At 41.9% G+C, this 20,823-nt stretch overlaps 2 protein-coding genes across 11 annotated transcripts in view; both read left to right on the plus strand.

Moving 5' to 3' along the window:
* Window positions 1-10,481, plus strand: part of odf2a (outer dense fiber of sperm tails 2a) — a 29,956-nt gene extending 19,475 nt beyond the window's left edge. For all 4 annotated transcript variants that reach the window (XM_022217969.2, XM_022217970.2, XM_022217971.2 and 1 more), the window contains exons 13-19: window positions 2,283-2,418; window positions 2,643-2,753; window positions 2,892-3,155; window positions 3,938-4,038; window positions 4,735-4,897; window positions 8,690-8,815; window positions 8,900-10,481. In XM_022217969.2, coding sequence (XP_022073661.1) covers window positions 2,283-2,418; window positions 2,643-2,753; window positions 2,892-3,155; window positions 3,938-4,038; window positions 4,735-4,897; window positions 8,690-8,815; window positions 8,900-9,070 — 1,072 coding nt within the window. In that variant the 3' untranslated portion in view covers window positions 9,071-10,481. The remainder of the gene's footprint in view (window positions 1-2,282; window positions 2,419-2,642; window positions 2,754-2,891; window positions 3,156-3,937; window positions 4,039-4,734; window positions 4,898-8,689; window positions 8,816-8,899) is intronic.
* Window positions 10,482-11,146: 665 nt separating this feature from the next.
* sptan1 (spectrin alpha, non-erythrocytic 1) overlaps window positions 11,147-20,823 on the plus strand; it is an 80,534-nt gene continuing 70,857 nt past the window's right edge. For all 7 annotated transcript variants that reach the window (XM_022217959.2, XM_022217960.2, XM_022217963.2 and 4 more), the window contains exon 1: window positions 11,147-11,284. The gene's annotated coding sequence lies outside the window, so the exon portion shown is untranslated. The remainder of the gene's footprint in view (window positions 11,285-20,823) is intronic.

Genomic DNA, 20,823 nt, shown 5'->3' on the forward strand with positions numbered 1-20,823 from the left:
CTCATTAATGTACACTCAGCACCCCATCTTGACAGAAAAAAACAGAAATGTAGAAATTTTGGCAAATTTATTAAAAAAGAAAAACTGAAATATCACATGGTCATAAGTATTCAGACCCTTTGCAGTGACATTCATATTTAACTCACATGCTGTCCATTTCTTCTGATCCTCCTCGAGATGGTTCTGCTTCTTTATTGGAGTCCAGCTGTGTTTAATTAAACTGATTGGACTTGATGAGGAAAGGCACACACCTGTCTATATAAGACCTTACAGCTCACAGTGCATGTCAGAGCAAATGAGAATCATGAGGTGGAAGGAACTGCCCAAGGAGCTCAGAGACAGAATTGTGGCAAGGCACAGATCTGGCCAAGGTTACAAAAGAATTTCTGCAGCACTCAAGGTTCCTAAGAGCACAGTGGCCTCCATAATCCTCAAATGGAAGAAGTTTGGGACAATCACAACTCTTCCTAGACCTGGTCGTCCAGCCAAAAACTGAGCAATGGTGGAAGAAGAGCCTTGGTGAGAGAGGTAAAGAAGAACCCAAAGATCACTGTGGCTGAGCTCCAGAGATGCAGTCGGGAGATAGGAGAAAGTTCCACAAAGTCAACTATCACTGCAGCCCTCCACCAGTCGGGGCTTTATGGCAGAGTGGCCCGACGGAAGCCTCTCAGTGCAAGACACATGAAAGCCCGCATAGAGTTTGCCAAAAAACACATGAAGGACTCCCAGAGTATGAGAAATAAGATTCTCTGGTCTGATGAGACCAAGATTGAACTTTTTGGTGTTAATTCTAAGCGGTATGTGTGGAGAAAACCAGGCACTGTTCATCACCTGCCCAATACAATCCCTACAGTGAAACATGGTGGTGGGAGCATCATGTTGTGGGGGTGTTTTTCAGCTGCAGGGACAGGACGACTGGTTGCAATTGAAGGAAGGATGAATGCGGCCAAGTACAGAGATATCCTGGAGGAAAACCTCTTCCAGAGTGCTCAGGACCTCAGACTGGGCCGAAGGTTCACCTTTCAACAGGACAATGACCCTAAGCACACAGCTAAAATAACAAAGGAGTGGCTTCAGAACAACTCTGTGACCGTTCTTGACTGGCCCAGCCAGAGCCCTGACCTAAACCCAATTGAGCATCTCTGGAGAGACCTCAAAATGACTGTCCACCAACGTTCACCATCCAACCTGACAGAACTAGAGAGGATCTGCAAGGAAGAATGGCAGAGGATCCCCAAATCCAGGTGTGAAAAACTTGTTGCGTCATTCCCAAGAAGACTCATGGCTGTACTACCTGAAAAGGGTCCTTCTACTCAATACTGAACACAGGGTCTGAATACTTATGACCATGTGAAATTTCAGTTTTTCTTTTTTAATAAATTTGCCAAAATTTCTACATTTCTGTTTTTTTCTGTCAAGATGGGGTGCTGAGTGTACATTAATGAGAAATAAAATGAACTTTTTTGATTTTGGCAAATGGCTGCAATGACACAGAGAGTGTAAAATTTCAAGGGGTCTGAATACTTTCCGTACCCACTGTATCATCTATCTCCCTTTCTTACATTCATTAGATATGTGTTAGTGCGAGTGAGAGGGAATACGGGGCTTGATTCAAAAAACCAAAAATGTTTTCTTCGTCTGCCTGGAAAGCTTTAACCTTGATGATATCCTTGTCAAATCTTGCATAAAGACCCTAAATCAGCTGTAAGAGTGGCAAGATATTCCTTGTACAAATTGAACTGGCTCTTGTGTCAAAACGTGCCATAAAAATCTAAAAATTATTATTGAAATTGTGCAGATGCAAGCTTGGCCAATATCATTGATGTGGCACTGTATCACAAAAAACAGCTTTTCCTCTAGGTGCTTTACGAAATGCCAAGCATTCAACATCTAATGTCCTTAGACTTGATCTGGATAGGGAATAACTCCCGAAAGATAACTCAATGAGGAAAAAAAATTAAACCAGAGGAGGGATCCTTCTTCCAGGACTCACAGACATGTTGCCACACAGATACAAGCACTACTTTATACAACAACAAACAAACAGAGAAGCAGAGAATGGAATATTCATTTTGAATTCTCTTTTTTTTGTGTGTGTTTTGTCTGTTGCAGTATTGAATTTAAACCTGTTGTCCTTTGAGGGTCCTATAAATCTGTGAAGTTCCCAATGTCCCTAAATCAGTAAACTGGCTGTCGCCAAAGAGAAAGTTAAGACATTTTTTAGAGGTGTTTTAGAGGTGTTGGTGTTAACATGATAGCTGTAAAATTATGTTTTTCAACAGCCGTATAACAGAGCTGGCCGAGCAGCTACAGAGTACTGAGGATAAAGGCAGAGCAGAGAGAGAAGCACTGCTGGATCACCTGCATGGATTGACCACAGAGAGCACAGCTGCCAAACTGGAGAATCAGTCCCTCAAGGTGATGCAGCTCGCAGTCTATAGAAAGCTTGAATATTACCCTGGCCTTGCTTTAATCAGAATATCTACATATCTGTTATGATTTTTTGTCATAGTCATAGTTTTTCCTATTGTCATTTGTATTCTGACAGACTAACAGTGGCTTTTTATTACATTAGGAGGGTGGACTGTCTTGTTAATTTAATAGGTACTGACGCATTAGCTATTGTTGTGTGGTCCTCTCAGGCTACAGCATCTGCAGTGGAGGAGAAACTGACCTTGTCTCAGTCAGAGCTCCAGCAGGTCAAAGCCTCCATCAAACAATATGAAAGTCTGCTGGACAGCTATAAGTTGCAGGTGTGTGACACTACTGTAGATCTCTCTTTCAGTTCTGACATCAAGGATACAACATTATCAGACTGTAATAGTACAGTGTATACAGTTAATGGTCATAAAAAGTCTGATCCCAGTCTTCTGTGAACCAAATCTGCACAGGTTGGAAAAACCCGGGCAGAGGCAGATGAGTACTGTGCTCAGCTGGCTCAAGCAGAGCGGGAGGCCCAGGTGGTGAGGGAGGAGCTGGAGCAGGAGATAGAGGAGGTGCGCAGGGAACTTCTAGGACGACTGGCAGAGCTGGAGCCTCTTCCTGAAGCCTTACAACGTTCCCAACTCCTGCTGCAGGAGGCTCAGGACAGGGAGCGCAGCCAGGAGAGGCGTAGCATGGAGCTCAGCACAACTCTGACTGATGTCCGCATGAAGGTCAGCACCACACAATAATGACTGAGGATAGGCTGGACAGACAAAAGCAGAAGCCCATTAAAACTCTGACTTCCATATTGGATTTTACATTATGATATGAAACCCAAGTCAGACAATGTGCAGGGTACTAATGTTACAAGAGAAAATGCATGAGCATGAGTAGCACATAGTGAGAGTCAGAGCAAAGTACCTTCAAACAAGTTAATCCATCACACCAGGAAAACTGAGATCGCATATTATTATGGATGATAGATGGAAAAATAGATGTGGTGTCACAATATTACAGTAATCAACAGCTACTGAAAAAGCAAGACTGCTCGCTAGTGAACATGAATGTAAATATTGTAGAATTAAATACTTTAAGAAAAACAAATTTTGCAAGTGCTTTATGAAAAAAGAAGCACATTTAGTACATTTGGTCAACCACAAGGATTTGCACAATGCTTTTTTTGAGCAGTATTGAATGTAAATATAACTTTTGCAAAAATTCTGCAGACTACCTAAAATAAAATACTGCAGTAGGATTTATAAGTAACTTGGGTTTATTTCAAATTGCCCTAAAACCATATTGAAATGTGAAACCATTATACATCCTTAGTGCTTTTATTGTTGATAATGTTTGCTGTTCAGTTTAAACATTTAAAAAATATCTCAGTAATCTTGCTAGACCACATTTATGTGTTTTTATATATTAGTAATAACTGTAAGAATGACACCATGTACTTTAAAACAGGTTGACAGTCTGAATCATCTGACAAAGGATGTGTCTTCTGTTGTATTAGGTGGAAACCCAGGGCGGCCAAATGGACCTTCTTAGGCAGAAAAACAAGGTGCTGCTGGAGGAGAACAGGCAGCTGCAGCAGCGAGTGGAGAGTTTGGAAAGGTCAGCCAAACTTTCTGCAGCTTGACTGACTTTGACACTGTCCAGACTAAACAGCAAATCTTTCATATAATGACCAACCTGAGCTCACATTTTTCATTCCAGACGTTTGCTGTTACACTTTCTCATTTCATTGTAAAACCCTTTATCATGTATGTTGTATAAGTACACTACCGTTCAAAAGTTTGGGGTCACCCAGACAATTGCATGTTTTCCATGAAAACTCACACTTTTATTCATGTGCTAACATAATTGCACAAGGGTTTTCTAATCATCAATTAGCCTTTCAACATCATCAGTTAACACAATGTAGCATTAGAACATGGGTGTGATGGTTGCTGAAAATGTTCCTCTGTACCGCTATGTAGATATTCCATTAAAAATCAGCAATTTCCTGCTAGAATAGTCATTTACCACATTAACAATGTCTAGACTGGATTTCTGATTCATTTAATGTTATCTTCATTGAAAAACTGCTTTTCTTTCAAAAATAAGGACATTTCTAAGTGACCCCAAATTTTTGAACAGTAGTGTACATATTTATCAGACTTCACACAGCTCTCGCTGGAGACACAAAAGGCTTCATACAAGATTTTCACATATGCAGTAATTCTCTTCAACACCTGGAAACACAATTTGTTGTGTAAAAGCAGTAGTCTTTAATTTTCACTGCTCCCTGTTGTCACTGTCTGTTCCTAGAAAATTGGAGGAGGCTGGCTCTCAGAACATTGACCTGCTAGCAGTCATTGCCAAACGGGAAGAAACAATCCATAGCAATCAACTCCATCTGGAAGAAAAAACAAGGGAATGCTCCTTACTGAGCCAAAAGCTGGAGGAGGCTTTAGATGATGCTCGCCAACAGGTCTGAGGGAGTCAACTTATTACCTCCACCAAGGAGGTTATGTGACACCCGGCATTTGTCTGTCTGTCTGTCTGTCTTTTTTTTTAGCAAGATAACTCAAAAATGCCTGGGCAGATTCACATGAAATTTTGAGAAGATGTAGACTATGGTAAGAGGAAGAGCTGATTTAATTTTGGTGGCAATCCGGAAAGGATCCTGGATCACTTTGAATTTTTTAGTATGTGGTCCAAAATATGACAAAAAACATCATAGGTTAGTATGTCGTCCAATAAATTGGAGCAAGGTGTCCAGATAGCTCAACTGGTTAAGAAGGTGATTTTTAAACAGAACTGTGTCAGAGATGCAGGTTCAATTCCAGCTCATGATCCTTTACTGCATGGGTTTCCTGTTTTCCTCTCTATCCTTGGTGGAGGTCTGCACTCTGAGGGCTTTTCTAGTCTTTATTTATATTGCACTTTGTACCTGACACAGGTAATTCCAAGTACAACAACAGCATCGGATGGTCACACACTGCACATACAGACAACACAGACTAATTGGTAGTACAAAGTGTGGTTAAAGAATACATTGAAAGACAGACACGGCGGTAGTCAAAAGTGTTGCTCTCTCACTCATTTTAGTAAAATCTTTTGCAGTGATAGTCAGCTAATGCAGAGGTCCCATTTGCAAAAAAATGCTGAGCTGTCTGGTGAAAAGGTGGAACTATGACCATTGGGTTTTTGTAAATTCTGTGCTTTAGCTCTGTGAGACAGGCAAGACAGACAGGGCAGAGGAGCGGATGGGAGACAACCAGACAGACAGGGCAGAGGAGCGGACGGGAAACAACCAGACAGACAGAACAGAGGAGCGGAACTGTGACAGTACCCCCCCTCAACAGGCGCCTCCCGGCGCCCCATGGGCCCAGCCAAACCTACTGGGGCAACCAAGGAGCAGACAGACACGCATACCGACACAGGGACCAGACGGAACAGAAGGGACCAAAAGGACAGGAAGGGCAGAAAACAAGGGGAACAGACGGGAGGGAGGGAAGGACGGAAATGGGAGAGGGACTGAACTGAACGGAGCGGAGCTGAGGGCAGGGCAGGACTAGACCGGACTGAAGGGCCGGGCTGGACTAGACCGGACTGGACTGAGCGGAGCTAGGGACAGGACTGGGCCGGGCCGGACTGGACTGGACAGAGAGCAGGGCTGGACTGGACTGGGACTGGAGTGGCCAGGCAGTAGCTCCGGGGTCGGCCCGAAGGCAGAACTGGCTGGGGATGAGTGGGCCAGAGGGGCCGCTCCGGCGGACGGCCCGGTGGCCGGACAGGACAGAGGGGCCGCTCCGGCGGACGGCCCGGTGGCCGGACAGGACAGAGGGGCCGCTCCGGCGGACGGCCCGGTGGCCGGACAGGACAGAGGGGCCGCTCCGGCGGACGGCCCGGTGGCCGGACAGGACAGAGGGGCCGCTCCGGCGGGGGGGGCGGAGCCGGGTCCGGTGGGTCCTCCGGGGGCGGAGCCGGGTCCGGTGGGTCCTCCGGGGGCGGATCTGGAGGGAAGGCACAGAGCCTCTCGAAGGCCGAGATCCTGGGGGCAGGAGGTGGAGCGTCGACCATCGCAGGGACTGGAGGCGGAGCGTCGACCACCGCAGGGACTGGAGGCGGAGCGTCGACCACCGCAGGGACTGGAGGCGGAGCGTCGACCACCGCAGGGACTGGAGGCGGAGCGTCGACCACCGCAGGGACTGGAGGCGGAGCGTCGACCACCGCAGGGACTGGAGGCGGAGCGTCGACCACCGCAGGGACTGGAGGTGGAGCCGGGAACTCCTCCGGGGCCAGAAAGGGAGCCGGGGGGCCATAGCGCCTCCTGACCTTGCGTCTTTGACGGCCAAGCCGCTTGACAGGCGGCTCCATTGGCGGCGGGCAGCCAGCAGGCGGGTCAGACAGAGGAGCATTCAAGAATGTAATCGGGAAGAAGGTCGGCTAACCCGGGTCGCTGTCCTGCTAGCTTGCGACCCAGGGTTATGCTCGAGTCCTTTGGGTCTTCCCTCCATTCCTCCCACAAATCGTACAGCGCGTTGAAATAAACGCTGTACTCATCGCAGGAGGAGAAGACCCAGGGCGTGTCTTGGACGTGGGTCGGGGTGTGGACTGGGTCCGGGGCTGGTGACACTGATGGGAGGGAAGAGGGTGCTAGCTGGGCTGGCGGCGAGGAAACTTGGGTGAGCAGGGCGATGAAGTGGTCCAATTGTGCCTTTGTGGCGGCAACATCCTGTAATGCTTGGTTGTATTGAGCAGTCAGGGACGGGACGGAAACTTCCTGTGATTTCAGGCTGGTTAAAACGGTGAGTTGACTGTGCATCCTTTGGTAATTGGCTGAAAGCTGACAGAAGGTTTGATGGACTTGCCTGATGTTGGGTGGAATGGGCAGATCCGGCCTTGGCGGCGAGTTCTCCGGGTCCATGCTTGGCCAGAGTGTTCTGTCACGAAACGGAGCTGGTTGGACCCGAGCAGAGAGCCACGCTTCCTCGACCAGAGGATGATTTAGAATGATTTATTGTATGGGGTGGATTATGGCCAGGATGGAGAAACCAGAGTGCATGAGCAGGGGGTTCCAGGCAGGAGTGGGGGTTCCAGGCAAGGAAGAACCGGTGATAACTGGCTGGGGGAGAGCCGGAGGGGAAGGATGACAGCGGGGATCCCGGACAGCTGGCTGTGTGGAGGCAGGAAAAAACAATGTCAAAACAAGGCAGGAACTCAAAACAGAAAATGCAAAAGGCTAGAGAGCGAACTAACTGCGTGGTTTTGGTTCAACACTCTGGCAGGGAGTGGAAGGCTGAGCCAGTACTTATTGTAGAGGTGAGTCGTTAGTGAGATGATAGTCAGCTGTCCGGGAGCCGTGGAGGTAATTGATTGCCTGAGTGGAGTCAGCTGAGAAGCTAGACTCCACTCAGGCACCGAGCTGTGGGAGGAGAGACAGGGTAGAGAAGCGGATGGGAGACAACTAGACAGACAGACAGGGCAGAGGAACGGAACTGTGAGACAGGCAAGACAGACAGGGCAGAGGAGCGGATGGGAAACAACCAGACAGACAGACAGAACAGAGGAGCGGAACTGTGACATATACCATGATCTAGATGACTGAGAATGTATGCAGACCTTCAAAGGCAAAGCTAGTAACTAATCACCTGGCAGTCAAATTAACTCTATTTCATTCACTGAAGACAGAACTGAGGGCAGAACATAAACCCAATACTAGCTGAAGGTGACAACAGTAAATACAAAGCACAGAATTTGATGATGTTCTTAGGTTCCAGACCTCAGCTAATCATTGACTGCAAAGGATCTGTATCAAAATGTTACTTGCTTTTTCAGTTTTGTTAATTTCAGTCATTACTTTAGAGTGATTGAAAAAGGAACAGTGTAAAAAATGGCGGTAATTCCTAAGCAGTTCTACAATAAAAAAATATTTGTTACGCCCATGGAATTAAAGCTGAAAGTCTACACTTACACCTACATGTTCTGATTGCTGTTATCACATCCACTGTGTTGGTGTACTGAAGTAACATTATGAAAAATCGTGTCACTGTTCAGATACTTTTGGACCTGATTGTATGTTTGGTCTTGTTCATCAGATGTAACCCTTGTTGGTATTACCTGGTGGATAAGACTCAAATCATCTAAAGTGCTTCATAATTGCAGTAGTATTTTTTACTCGCAAGCACCCATTAATCATCTAAAGTGCTTCATAATTGCAGTAGTATTTTTTACTCGCAAGCACCCATTAAATCCAATGTGACAAATTTATCTACAGATGTTAGAGACCAGAGAACGTGCAGCACCCAAAGAGCGCTCCATTCAGTCTAAGATATTGGACCTAGAGACCCAACTTAGCAGGACTACCTCAGAAATCAACCAACTGAGACACAGCAAAGAGGAGGTAAAGGCTTCCATTAATGGTTGACTCAAATTTGTACGTAGAAATTGTCAGTAGGTCTGTATGACATGTATTTGTAATACTCAGGTGGAGAGGCGACACCAGAGCCGACTTCAGGACTTGAAGGATCGCCTGGAGCAGTCAGACAGCACCAACCGAAGCCTGCAGAATTACGTCCAGTTCCTCAAAGCCTCTTACGCCAACGCATTTGGAGATGTAGCTCTCAGTAGCTCACTGCGAACCCCTTCACCCATCTGATAGCAAATAATGGACTGGAAAGAAAAAATGAAATTTTAATCCTTTTTGAAATAATAACAACCTTAAATATAGAATTCTAACAACATCCTGTTTACCCTGCCTCCCACCACTCTCACTGAGCATTAGAGCTGTCCAATAGACAGTAAGCATCTAATTTATTAACCTCCTGAACTTAAAGCAGTTTTTGGCTGTTCTGCTGCTGTTACATTTTTACTCACTGTGGGCTCATTTTCACTTCATTATAAGGTCCTCCACCTCACTGAAAACTGCACAACTATGGCTAGACATAGAGCGAACTCAAACATAGTCATGTGTGCAGAAAAACATACGTATAAAGCCATAAATAATTAAACAGAAATCAACATATTCACAATTTTCCAACTGCCTATAGGTGTTAGCAGTACTGGAAAAATAGTTTTCAGCCTCTGCAAAACTTTTTCACAGCACTTTGCACATCAAGTCCACAAAGATAAGTCACCATGCTGAATGTGTCTTCCAGCAACCCACTGACAACTTGCTCTTCAGTGTACTGTTTTTCAGCCATACTGTAATTATTTTATTAATAAAATATGTTTTATGTTTCTTTCACTATCTTAATTTGTGAGAGAGGAGACATGCTTGTCTACTCTACTGAGTAATCACAGCCTGCTGGCAGACTTTGGGGCTCAGATGCTTATAAGATGCTATAATTACACGAATACTGTACTTGCAGTACATTTGTTCTGGTTTATTGGGAATTCATTGTTTGAACTTTGAAGTGAAAAATCCTTGTGTGCATTTCTAATTTTTATAAGAGCTATTGTTTCTCTTAGAATCTTTGCAGATGTAATGTTGTCTTCAGCAATATATTGTTTGATATGGAAGGCTGTTTGTATTTTTCATGCCAAAACTATAAAGAACAGCTATTTTTGATCTCGGCTTCATGACAAACCTGATGTTTATCAGCAAAATAAACAGAATTGCGCTGTATTTTTATGGCTATATACTAAAATGATTCACTTCTTTTCCAAAATTATAGAAATTTAGAGTCAAGCCATCCACGAAGAACTTAAATGTAACTATATTTGTTTGTATGGACCTGAAAACTTTGGTGCTATCACTGTCCTTTAGCTGGTTCAAGGCAGTGTGTGTCAAAATTATTATTTTAGGTTTACAGTTACACATACTACTTTGGTAGAATCTGTATAGTTGTGTTATAGAATATTTAATAATGGAATGATTTCTATGTACTATTCTACTTTAAAGCAGAAATAAATGTAATGTTTTTTTCACCAAATTCAAACTGACTGAACATGAATATCACACATCAATGTCTTCTTTTGTTTGTGTCATATAGTATTAAACTGTCACACCACATTTGTGGACTTATGTTGGTCAATTGATAAATAAATGATTCAGTCTGTGGGCCTGATATTTCTCATCCTAAATAGTTATAACTAGAATGCAGCACTTCCAGCTGTCAGAAAAATATTACATTCTCACATAGAAGCTGCATAATTTCTATCAAACAGTATGGAGCAGCTCATGAACAGATGATATTCTGTAGTGTTGGCTAAGTCCTTGTGGTAGTCAGCTGATGATGAGATGCTGCTCATATTGCCATAGACAACAGAAATGGTAATAGTGAGATTATATAAAGCCTGTAATGCTTTTTATTCATGCTTGAACGCAGGCTTAATGGGTCAGCGTCTGTGAGTGGTTAATGCATGATTCTACATCAACCGTATGGGTTGGGATATGTGCACAGTGTCTTAGTTTAACCGGATTAAGACATTTACCTTTGTCTTGCACTGAAGGAATATCATTGGATTTGATTGATTATGTGCATAAGCAGCAAACAGCATTTTCTCTGTCCTGGTTTACTTACTTTTTTGCCTTAAAATGTGTATTCAGCACTGCAGGGAAGAAGGTAGAAGTCTGAAAATGTTTCAACATTTGAAAAGGTAGTCTCAAGTCAATCCACAAGCTTTCAGCTCTGCCACAACCACAACTACAGCTATGAATTTGAGGACTTGTTGAATATGATCATCTGAACTGGAGTAACGTCGTGTTGCGCTTCGGCTCCTTTCGGTACCCATCGGGTCTTTCCGTACAGCTGCAGAAAATTACGTCACATTTGGTTAAAAAACAGCCACCCCAGAAGCAGTCCCCATCTTCCGTCGTCGACTCGCCTGGATAACCACCTCTTCTTAAGCTCTTTCATAAACACTCCAGGTAGGGAAAAAATGACAATACTTTTGATTTGATCTTTTGAAAAGAAACTGAGGGCATCGTGCAGACCGGGTTTTCCTAGCTGTCCTGTTCAGTCATTCAGATTAGCATTCCTCGGCGTCTACGCATTCGCTAGCTAGGTGGCTAATGTTAACCAGCTACAATTATTGCCATTGTTGAACGATTTTTACAACCTTGTGATTGAAATAAAGTAAACGACTTTAGTCGAGGTTTTCCAGTTTGCCTCTAAACCGGTCTGAAGAATAGATGTTATCTAAATGTTAGCATTAACCACCCTACCAATTCATATTAGCTTGCATTCAGACACAATGATTGATTTGAACATGCACGAGTCCATTTGTTTTATGTTCGATACGTGTCATGTTTTCTAACTGTAAACTGATTATTTTGTTCATATATTCCCATTAGCAAATGGAGACCAGGGCTTTGCAATGAGTTGATGTCAGCTAGCTAGTCCAGTAGTTTCTATCGTAATATTGGAGAAGCTGAAGCTAATCTGTTTCCTAAATATTCCCCGAATTAGGTCTCCATACTCAGTCAATCCACTGTGTGTTACGAATGAATGACTCAAATACCACTGGATTAAAAATGACAAGGTTATGTAGGTGGCTATGGGTGGCTACATTAGCTTGTCGGCCATGACTAAAAGAGAGCCGCCGCCCAGCCCAGTGAAGCGCCTTTGAACATGTCACTCATATCTCCCTGCATGTATTTAAATACGGAGAGTGTCAGTTAGTCATTTACATGTGTGATCTGGATGATATTCTCACATGCAGTTTATAAGATAATATGTTAGTATTGGCTACCGTTCCGTGATTTTAGAGCAGGGGTGTCAAACGTGTGGCTGGCGGGCCAAAACCGGCAGAGGGTCCAATCCGGCTCATTGGATGACTTTGCAAGGTCTAAAAATTACAGAGAAGACAGTAACTGCTAATTGTAAATTTGTAAAACTGTACATTTTTAATATTTTCTAGACCTTTCCAAGTTGCTTTAATCATTAAATATAATACTATATTGTTCTGTTCAAATAACTGTGACTAAACGTTTTGTTCCTTTGTGGACACACTGATATGTAGATTGTAATGTGTAAATGATAAACTTAGGCATAATGTTGTTGGAACTGAACTTATTTTTCTTAAGAAATTTCAGAATGTTCATAATGTTTTGTAAAAGGGTAATTCCTGAAAATGTGAGCATTTTTGCACTAAAACAAAGAAAAACATTTGGAGTCATCACTATTTATAGATTATTATGCTCTGATTTTACTGGTCTTGCTGACTTGAGACCAAATTGGGCTATATGTGGCTCCTTAACTAAAATGAGTTTGACACCCCTGTTTTAGAGAGTGAGCTATGAAAATCTGTTTACTTACAACAGGGTATGTATTTACATAAATGTGCAGTGTAGTTTGTATTGAGACGGTTTGGGACAGTAAAAATGACCGTAAAGTCAAAGCACTTTCTCACATTTCTGCTAATGATTGTCCAGTCAGCTGCCTTCATCAGGATGGTGCCAAGTTCCTCACATACCAACTGTCTCTACAAAGCAGTTTGCAGTATCCAACCTAAAAGACAGTGAGAGGATGAAGGGAGTACTGTAGTAACTGTTTAGAGGTTCCACACATAGACTTGAATCTGCTGTTTCATATCTATGGTTCACAGGATGTGGATGGTTTAAATGTTGTTGGCCAGAAATATTCCATAGTAATTTGTACAGTTAGTCCTACAGTGGTTGGAAAGTTGTGCTTCAGATAAAATGAATGGATTTCAACTGCAATTAATTGCATTTATATAATATACAGTGTAGATTTGGACACTGTGGTCTCGCTACGTGGAATGCCAGTGTTGCATATTTTGTAGGTCTCGGCCTCAGCAGATGCTCTTCAAAGAGTTTTGCCATTTGATAGTACGTGAAGAGAGTACATTTAACATATGAATACAGATGTGCATATCTATATATCTGATCACCTGTGGTGATGAATATAATAACTGCTGCACAAGACTCACTTTTTTTTAATTTTATTTCATATTAGTATTATTGACCCAGAAATAAATTACTGGGTCCTTTTTGTAGATATAGAAAAAATACTGTTTCACTTTCACAGTTTTCATTAGAAGAATTTGATAAATGTAGTCAAGATTATTTTAATCAAACAAAGGTGTACATTCTGCAGTATGCAGTTTATGTAAACGTCTGGATGATGAAGGATGTGTGTCCATCTGTCAAACACACAAGCAGGATAATTTCAGCTAGTGAGTGCACAGGCAGCACCAGGGCTAGTAATGCAGGCACAACAGAGTACTGGCATCTGACCTAATACTGCTGTGATAAAGAAGCATGAAGACGAACTAGGGCATTTCTGTTAGCAGTGCCACCAAAAATACTCCCAGATATTCCCAGGGCAAATTATATGCGCCTTTACGCTGGCTCTTTTTATTTTCATTCCTTTGTGGACAGCCTTGAACACATCGTTCCCTGTGCCACAAGTAATACAAGCAACATGATTGTTCATGGCTGCGGTGGACACTAGCTAACTGGCCTCTAGTTCGCACACAGTTAATGAAGTGCACAAAACTTAGGCAAATGTGACAAAGACTCACAAAGACTATATTTTTTTGTACATGCGCTGTTCTGTTTGAGTGCAATTTGAGTTGACCAGAACATGTACACACTAATATCTCAGTCAGTCATGTTCATTCAGTTGTGGGAAGTCAAAATCGTGAATAACATTTGATTCATTTTGGAGCCATACATTCCATTGTTTGACTTTATATCTGGCAACAGGCAATGAACTTCACTTAGCTGAGGTTCCAGCTAGTGTTTGTACTGCAAACTCGATTGCAATAGTTAGTGCAGTGCATTACATTTGTGATATTGGCCGTTTGAGGAGGGTGAGGTCAGTTGTTTTTGTGTAGTCAACATCATTTATAATTGATCGCTTTATTTTGCTGTTTGATAACTAGTATTAATGGCTTCCATAATTTGAAAACGGCTACAGAGACCTTGCTATATGCCAAAGCCTGTTCTCCCAGGATTTAAAGCTTACATATTTTTCTTCTCCAAACAGTAACTTCAAGCCTACGGAGTGTCGTTTTTCATTGTAACTGTAGGGTGACCATGACCCAAATTAAAAGTAGGCCCCTCTGTCTCCAGGGCTGTCAGCTTTGCTACAAGCCTACAGATAGCTCTGCTGCATTAACTATTTTCCAGTCATTTTCAGACTGTATTTATTCTTTCTCGTAAGTACAGGGATTCTTCATAGCATTGCCAGTGTTTTCCGAGAGCGACCGCGGAATCGCGGATTACCGCTCATCTGTCTGCAGGTTGCTGCCGAAGTCTAATCGCTTGCCCTTGTGTCATTTCTGACCGACCCTGATAACTTAATTCAAATCCCTGAGTCCGTTTTGAGTGATGTGGGTAACAAGGAAATGATTCACACACGCTGACCGTCACATAACTCCGCCGTGGCTCTCAGCGGCGAGACCGACACGCCCCGTCTGTCCCAGTTGTCCAACCACAGAGCGCGTTGCCCGGGGTCGCGTCCCGCTCAGGCGGTGGTCGACCCTCCGGACAACACGGACATTTCTCTCCACTCTTTGGTGGAATAATTAATGTAATTTACCTCATTCTTTCAGTGCTCTAACGGGTGTGGATGCAACAGTTTCCATCATGGTGATTTGTCTGGTCTGTTGTCCGCTCATTTCAGCCGTCGTGTTTCGTGATTCTTTTTTTTTTTTTAATTGTGTATCAATCGATGATTTTCTTTTTTGTATTCCACCACAATATTGCTCGGTTGTAAAGCAGTTTAGCTCCGCTTTGGTGAAGAACATCAGTGAATTAATTGTTTATCATGGTCTTCAGCAGTAATTTTTATTGGTAAATGAGAGACATTAGTATCGCACGTCTGCATTTTCAAACCATAAACAGGAAGTGAATTCGGTGACGTACATGCATTACGTTTTCGCTGGGAGCTGCTATGATTGGTGGAACTCACGGGAGGCGGGCCAAAATTGCGGAAAAGTTGCGGTGATTGGACAAAATTGCAAGGCCGCGCAAAATTCGCGGAGATTGGTTGATTTCGCACGATCGCAACATTTCTGGAGGGAATTGTTTGGGGATTGTTTGATTCATGAATGAGAATGTCCTCAGAGGAAGCAGGAGATTGGCAATCGCCAGCAGACTATGTTGGGCTTCCTAAAAAAACAGAACAGGTGTTTACCACTTTTTTTGCTTGCAAACTATGATTTGACGTTACTAAAATTTACTGAAACAAATCCCATGAATGTAAACATTTCATAGATTTGTTCAATTACCTTTTATGAATGAATGAAATGACAGAATACAGGAGAAATGCTACCCAATTTTTTTTTTGCATGTCTGAACTTGGAAAATATTCTGGGTGCTACCCATATAGATCTAATTTAGCCTTTTTCATTAATGCTCTAAATGATTGTAAATATTTTGTAAGATGAGTGAAATGATAATATACAGGGGAAGTCCTGGCCATTTTTTTTTTCACATCTGGACTTAGAAAAATATTCTGGGCATTTTGACTTTTTAATTTATGTTCTGATCTGCTGTATAATAATCAATGACTTTTTGTTTTCAGAGCTAGCAGTCACTCAGCTACCAGCAGTCTGAGTGAATAAACAAAACACGATTTACTTACCATATATTGATGTTAGTTTGTTTCATTCCCAGAGCTGCCTGGAGTGCCTAGGTTCCCATAAGTCTATGATCCCGTAGTTAAGGTCTCACACATAGTCATTAAATTAGGTTAATTAATATTTTCCCAAAACCAAACATACAGAAAGATGCACAACATCTATGCTAAACATGCAGTTATGTTACAAGCCAGACAGCATACTACAGAGGTTTACTAAGAGACCAGACACACATACTACTGGTGAAAGTGCAGTTTGCATGGAAATTGTGTACTTAAAACTAACATTTTGATGAAATGTACTTAAATACACAAATCGCATGACAAAACCAAGTGCTAGAAAAATGTTAAATTATACAAATAAAATGCACCAGAGGTCACCAAATAGCACTAAAAAAATCAAAATTTTCTTGGGGGGGCATGCCCCCAAACCCCCCTAGATTGTGCACGCCTCCATTACGCAACAGTGGTGCAGGCTACTTTATTTCTAGTGCAGGCTACTAATACTTCTTGGGAAAACTCTGAGCATTGACTGCTGCTCACCCATTTTAATGATGGACTCTTTGTAAAAGCATCCTCATATTCTGACTACTTACTGCTAATGGCTTCCTGATGATTGTTCGATCAATGCTATCTCCTATAGCCAGGCTGCACAAATACACAGCATGTCGACATTTACTAAACCCAAACTCAAGGTAACAACTGCGTTTGTATCGCTTCTGTGTGCCTCTGTGTTTGTGTGTGTCAGCATGTCTTCTAGTTTGTGTTGGAAAGAAGATTCGAGAGAGGTGCAGGGCAGTGATGATGTTGTTTTGCTGAGTAAAGGGATGGAGAGGGCTGGAGGGAGGGGTAGGAGGTACAGAGCAGGGAGAGACGCATGGGCTGGGCTACATCCTGGCCTGATCTTTTATACAGCATAGTCACTGCAGGTGCAATGCGTCTGTTTGTGGCGGAGTAGATAGGTTTTTGCTTCTTCAATCATTGTCAGACTGGTACGGAGTGTACTACATTCTACAGCCCTGCTGCAAACTACCATTTTGCCACAGATGTAGCCTTCTGATTCATCAAGATAAGGACAAATCTGAGGATCCAGACTGGCCACATCTGATGTCTGTATTGTTTTGGTTTTTTCTTTTTACCCAGTCAAACTATCAAGTCAGAGCTGCGTTCTGAAAGTATGAAATTGTAATGTTTGATTTCATTTGAATGTCTCAAGAATAAGGCAAGTGAGTGGGAATCTGAATTGTTCATGCTTTTCTCTGGGTGTCTGTGTGTGGCTTTACACTGATCCATGTCTATCCTGGCTTGTAAGTGAGTTACTCTTGTCTCATACACTTAATATTGATTGACTCAATAGTTGATTTTTACTGCATGAGTTTTTTGGTGTTAAATTTTTTTGCATGAAAATGAAGTGTGCTATTACCTTCGGAAGTATCTCATTGAACTTAATTTGTGGATTTCAAAGTCTTCAGAACATGCTTAGATTATTTAAATTCTTCCTTGATTTTGGCTTTTTATCAGTGTAGTAGGAGTGGTGAAAGGTTAGATGGAGACTCAGGAACTATTGATGTGTATAGACTGTTTACAAATGTGTAGTTACAGTCATGGATTTATTAAGATTTGATGATGGTTAACAAAATGTTTCAAACTTGGCTAAAGACTGTTAAGTAACTGCAGTTCAAATTTTGCTATTGACAATTATCGTGAAAAGCAAAAGTTTGATAAAGCTTCCTCTTCCATCCAAGCTACAAAGCAGTAAGAATGACAGTCAACTGTGTGTTGTCCAAAGTTCAGTTTGATGAAAAGGACAAGTTACATCATCGCAGTCATTCTCTCTCCACTGTTCTTCAGCAGGGAAATAGACACTCCCATTTCCTGCAAATTCCTTTATTTTCCACTGTCCAAGTTTTCCGTCAGTATGACGCCCATATGTAAGATATGGCTCTCCAGTTGCTAAGTGACTGACCTCATCTACTCTTCTGTGAACCTCTGATGATAACAGAGAGTTTAAGGAATGTTAGCTTAATCTATTAATGTACTGGAAAAATTACGTGTTCTCAGAGATGGGACGGCCGCTAAGATTACGCCCAAGCTTACTCTTCCACATTCTGTAACTGTAAATATTCTTTTGGTTGTTAAGTGCATATAGTTAGTCAGAACAGAGCTCTGTTTCACACTGAATTACACAAATTTCAATCTCCTTAACGGCTTTTTATTTAATCGACACCCGACTCAATCAAGGCCTTACAGCATTTATCCTTTACTCAAAATTCACTTCCTTGGCTTTGTCAAATGTTTTAGCCAAAGTACCTTAGCAAATGTTTAAATCCTTTGGAACAATGTAGCAATTTGTTGCTCTTAGTTTTAATGATTTCAGTTCTACAAAAAGAAAAGCATAGATCTTGATAGAGGCTGTCCACTGAAAATGTAGATGAATCCCATAGTATGGTGACCATCATTTTAATTGAATAATGAATAGCCATTGGCATCCATTTATCCACCCACACACTTATGCGTTTTATCTCCTGGCAGAGCAAGTTTGCTCTCAGTGCTTAGAGGCAGCATGAAATCTCAAAAGTGTTTAGGGTCAGTATGATTTTGAGCTTGAAAAGTGATGTACAGAGAAGAACATGTTTTCCTTAATGTCCTAAGCCTGAGATTTTTTTCCCCCATTCCCAAACAGACAAATATGTTAAGAGTCACATTCACTTTGCATTTGCTGTCTCTGTGCTTGTAAAAGTGTATCTTTGGCCTTTGCAGGGCTGAAGACTTAGTCACATGCATCTGACATTGTTTCCCACCCAGCATTAAATTTTAAATATACCTGGAAGAAAAAGAACAAGTTTTACATGACCACAACCATCCAGTGTCTGTGGGTGTTTGCTGAAGAGAGCAGAAAAAAATAACTCATCAGAGGCAGCAGTGAGGTGAAAAGAGGGGAAGCTGTTATCTACTGATTACAAGATGGGGGGGGAGTGCTATCAGCAGTTGCAGTGGTATATTTAGGGCGTCACAGACCTGTTAGCAGTCTGCTATGACGCTAATTTTGGCTCGTTTTTCAGATGCATTAAATTGAAGTTGTTAAATTCCATTCAAATTCTATTTGTAAACACAACAAAATACATATTATCCCATGTACCCCACAGCTAATCAGAAAACTTGTCATTTTGAAAAACTAGTCATCTTTATGATGTCACATAGTTGTAAAATTTGCAGTATTATTGTATTTTTAAAATAGCACAGAATGGCACTAGACAAATTTTGTAATGTGTTACTAATCATTGTTTTTTTTAGTAATTACCCAATGAAAGTTTGTCATTTTATGTGTGAAGGTTCTTGTTTTAACGTTAAAGATGCTGTCAACCACAGCAGCAGTGTGGTGTCATCCAAACTGAGACTAAATGACTCTGCTCTAATAGTCAGTGTCTATGCAGATGATGCAAGCTTTTCACTTCAGCTCAATTCTAACCAAAGAAATATAAAGTTTCAGCTCCAGAGAAAATTTCAAATAAAAACAACTGACCTGGAACATTTAGTATGGTGAGAAGCAGTAGAAACTGCCTACTGTCCAAATAATCTCTAAGTAATTCCACAAGAAATTTACATGCAACATATTTCATTGCATGTTTTCTCTTTTTAGGACCACGTATTAAATGTCATAAATGTAATTCTGCGATGTTGAGTCCTTGTCCAAAATCATATAGTAGGTTTGCCTCTCTGATGTTGACTTTAGAGGTCTGTTTCTGTTTTAGCTACATTTTTTTTGCCACCTTTTGCGGACATCATTGTGCAGAATGAGGCTGCCGTTTAAATCCCTGAAATGATTTAAGCTCTCTGTGAACTGGGACAAGTTAGGAGATGGGGGAGGGATGCATTCTGGATGTTGTTTTTTTCTGACAGTGGTTTGATGTTGCTAATAGGCTTACCGTATACACCATCATGCTACGGGTGTTGAGTACTTGTATAAATGTGGGTTACCTGTGATGACTTCTTTTCGAGAAAACTAATGGAGCCTTTTGGGACTGTGGGTCTGAATAATATGCTCAATGCAAGTGCACTGCTGACTCCACTAATCCCCCCCCATTCAGAGTAGACACTGACCAGGATACTGTCTCTCATCCAGCCAGTGCTTTTTGTCTTGCTGTCTGCAGCATCAACAAAACCCATGTTCATCTGCATGTAGTTCCAACAGACAAGGCCACCACTTCTCCACTCAGCTTAAGAAAAATAATAAAATCTTCTGTGTAGATATTGTTCTCTCCATTTTTGCACTGTGTGTTTCTAATTTATTCTATACTGCCTTATACTATTTTTTTCTTCTTGGAGCTGCTGTAATGATGAACTTTTCCCACTGTGGGATCAACAAAGTTTATCTTAGCTAGGAGGTCACCTGTTGTGCTTGGGGCTCGGTTAGACAGATCAATAACTCTTTCTCTCTTCTTTGTGTCTGTCTGTTAATGGGTAGGGTCAATAAAAACAACAATTGCATTCTTATTTACATGCTCATTCAGAGTTTTTTTTTTTGGTTCCGTATTAGTGCAAGCCACTAGATAGTGACAAACAGAATGTTTCCTTCTGATATGGCAATTTTCCACATCATTATTAGCTTCTAAGGATTGTTATTTTAAATTACAGATTTAGAATTTTGATGGTTTCTCTCAGGTTTGTAGATTGTGCTGCTTGCACATGCCTGATTAGGATCTTGATTGAAAAAGGTTGCTAAGTCAACATCACCCATAGTTAAGGCTACACTGGCCAAAGGCACAGTGGAAAGAGGAGCTGACTGCAGCGATCTCATTGTGAAGTGAAGCCTGGTGACTGTTCACATGCATGTGGAATTTCCGTCCCAACCCCCATT

The sequence above is a fragment of the Acanthochromis polyacanthus genome, chromosome 18 (assembly GCF_021347895.1).
Source record: "Acanthochromis polyacanthus isolate Apoly-LR-REF ecotype Palm Island chromosome 18, KAUST_Apoly_ChrSc, whole genome shotgun sequence".
Lineage (NCBI taxonomy): Eukaryota > Metazoa > Chordata > Actinopteri > Pomacentridae > Acanthochromis > Acanthochromis polyacanthus.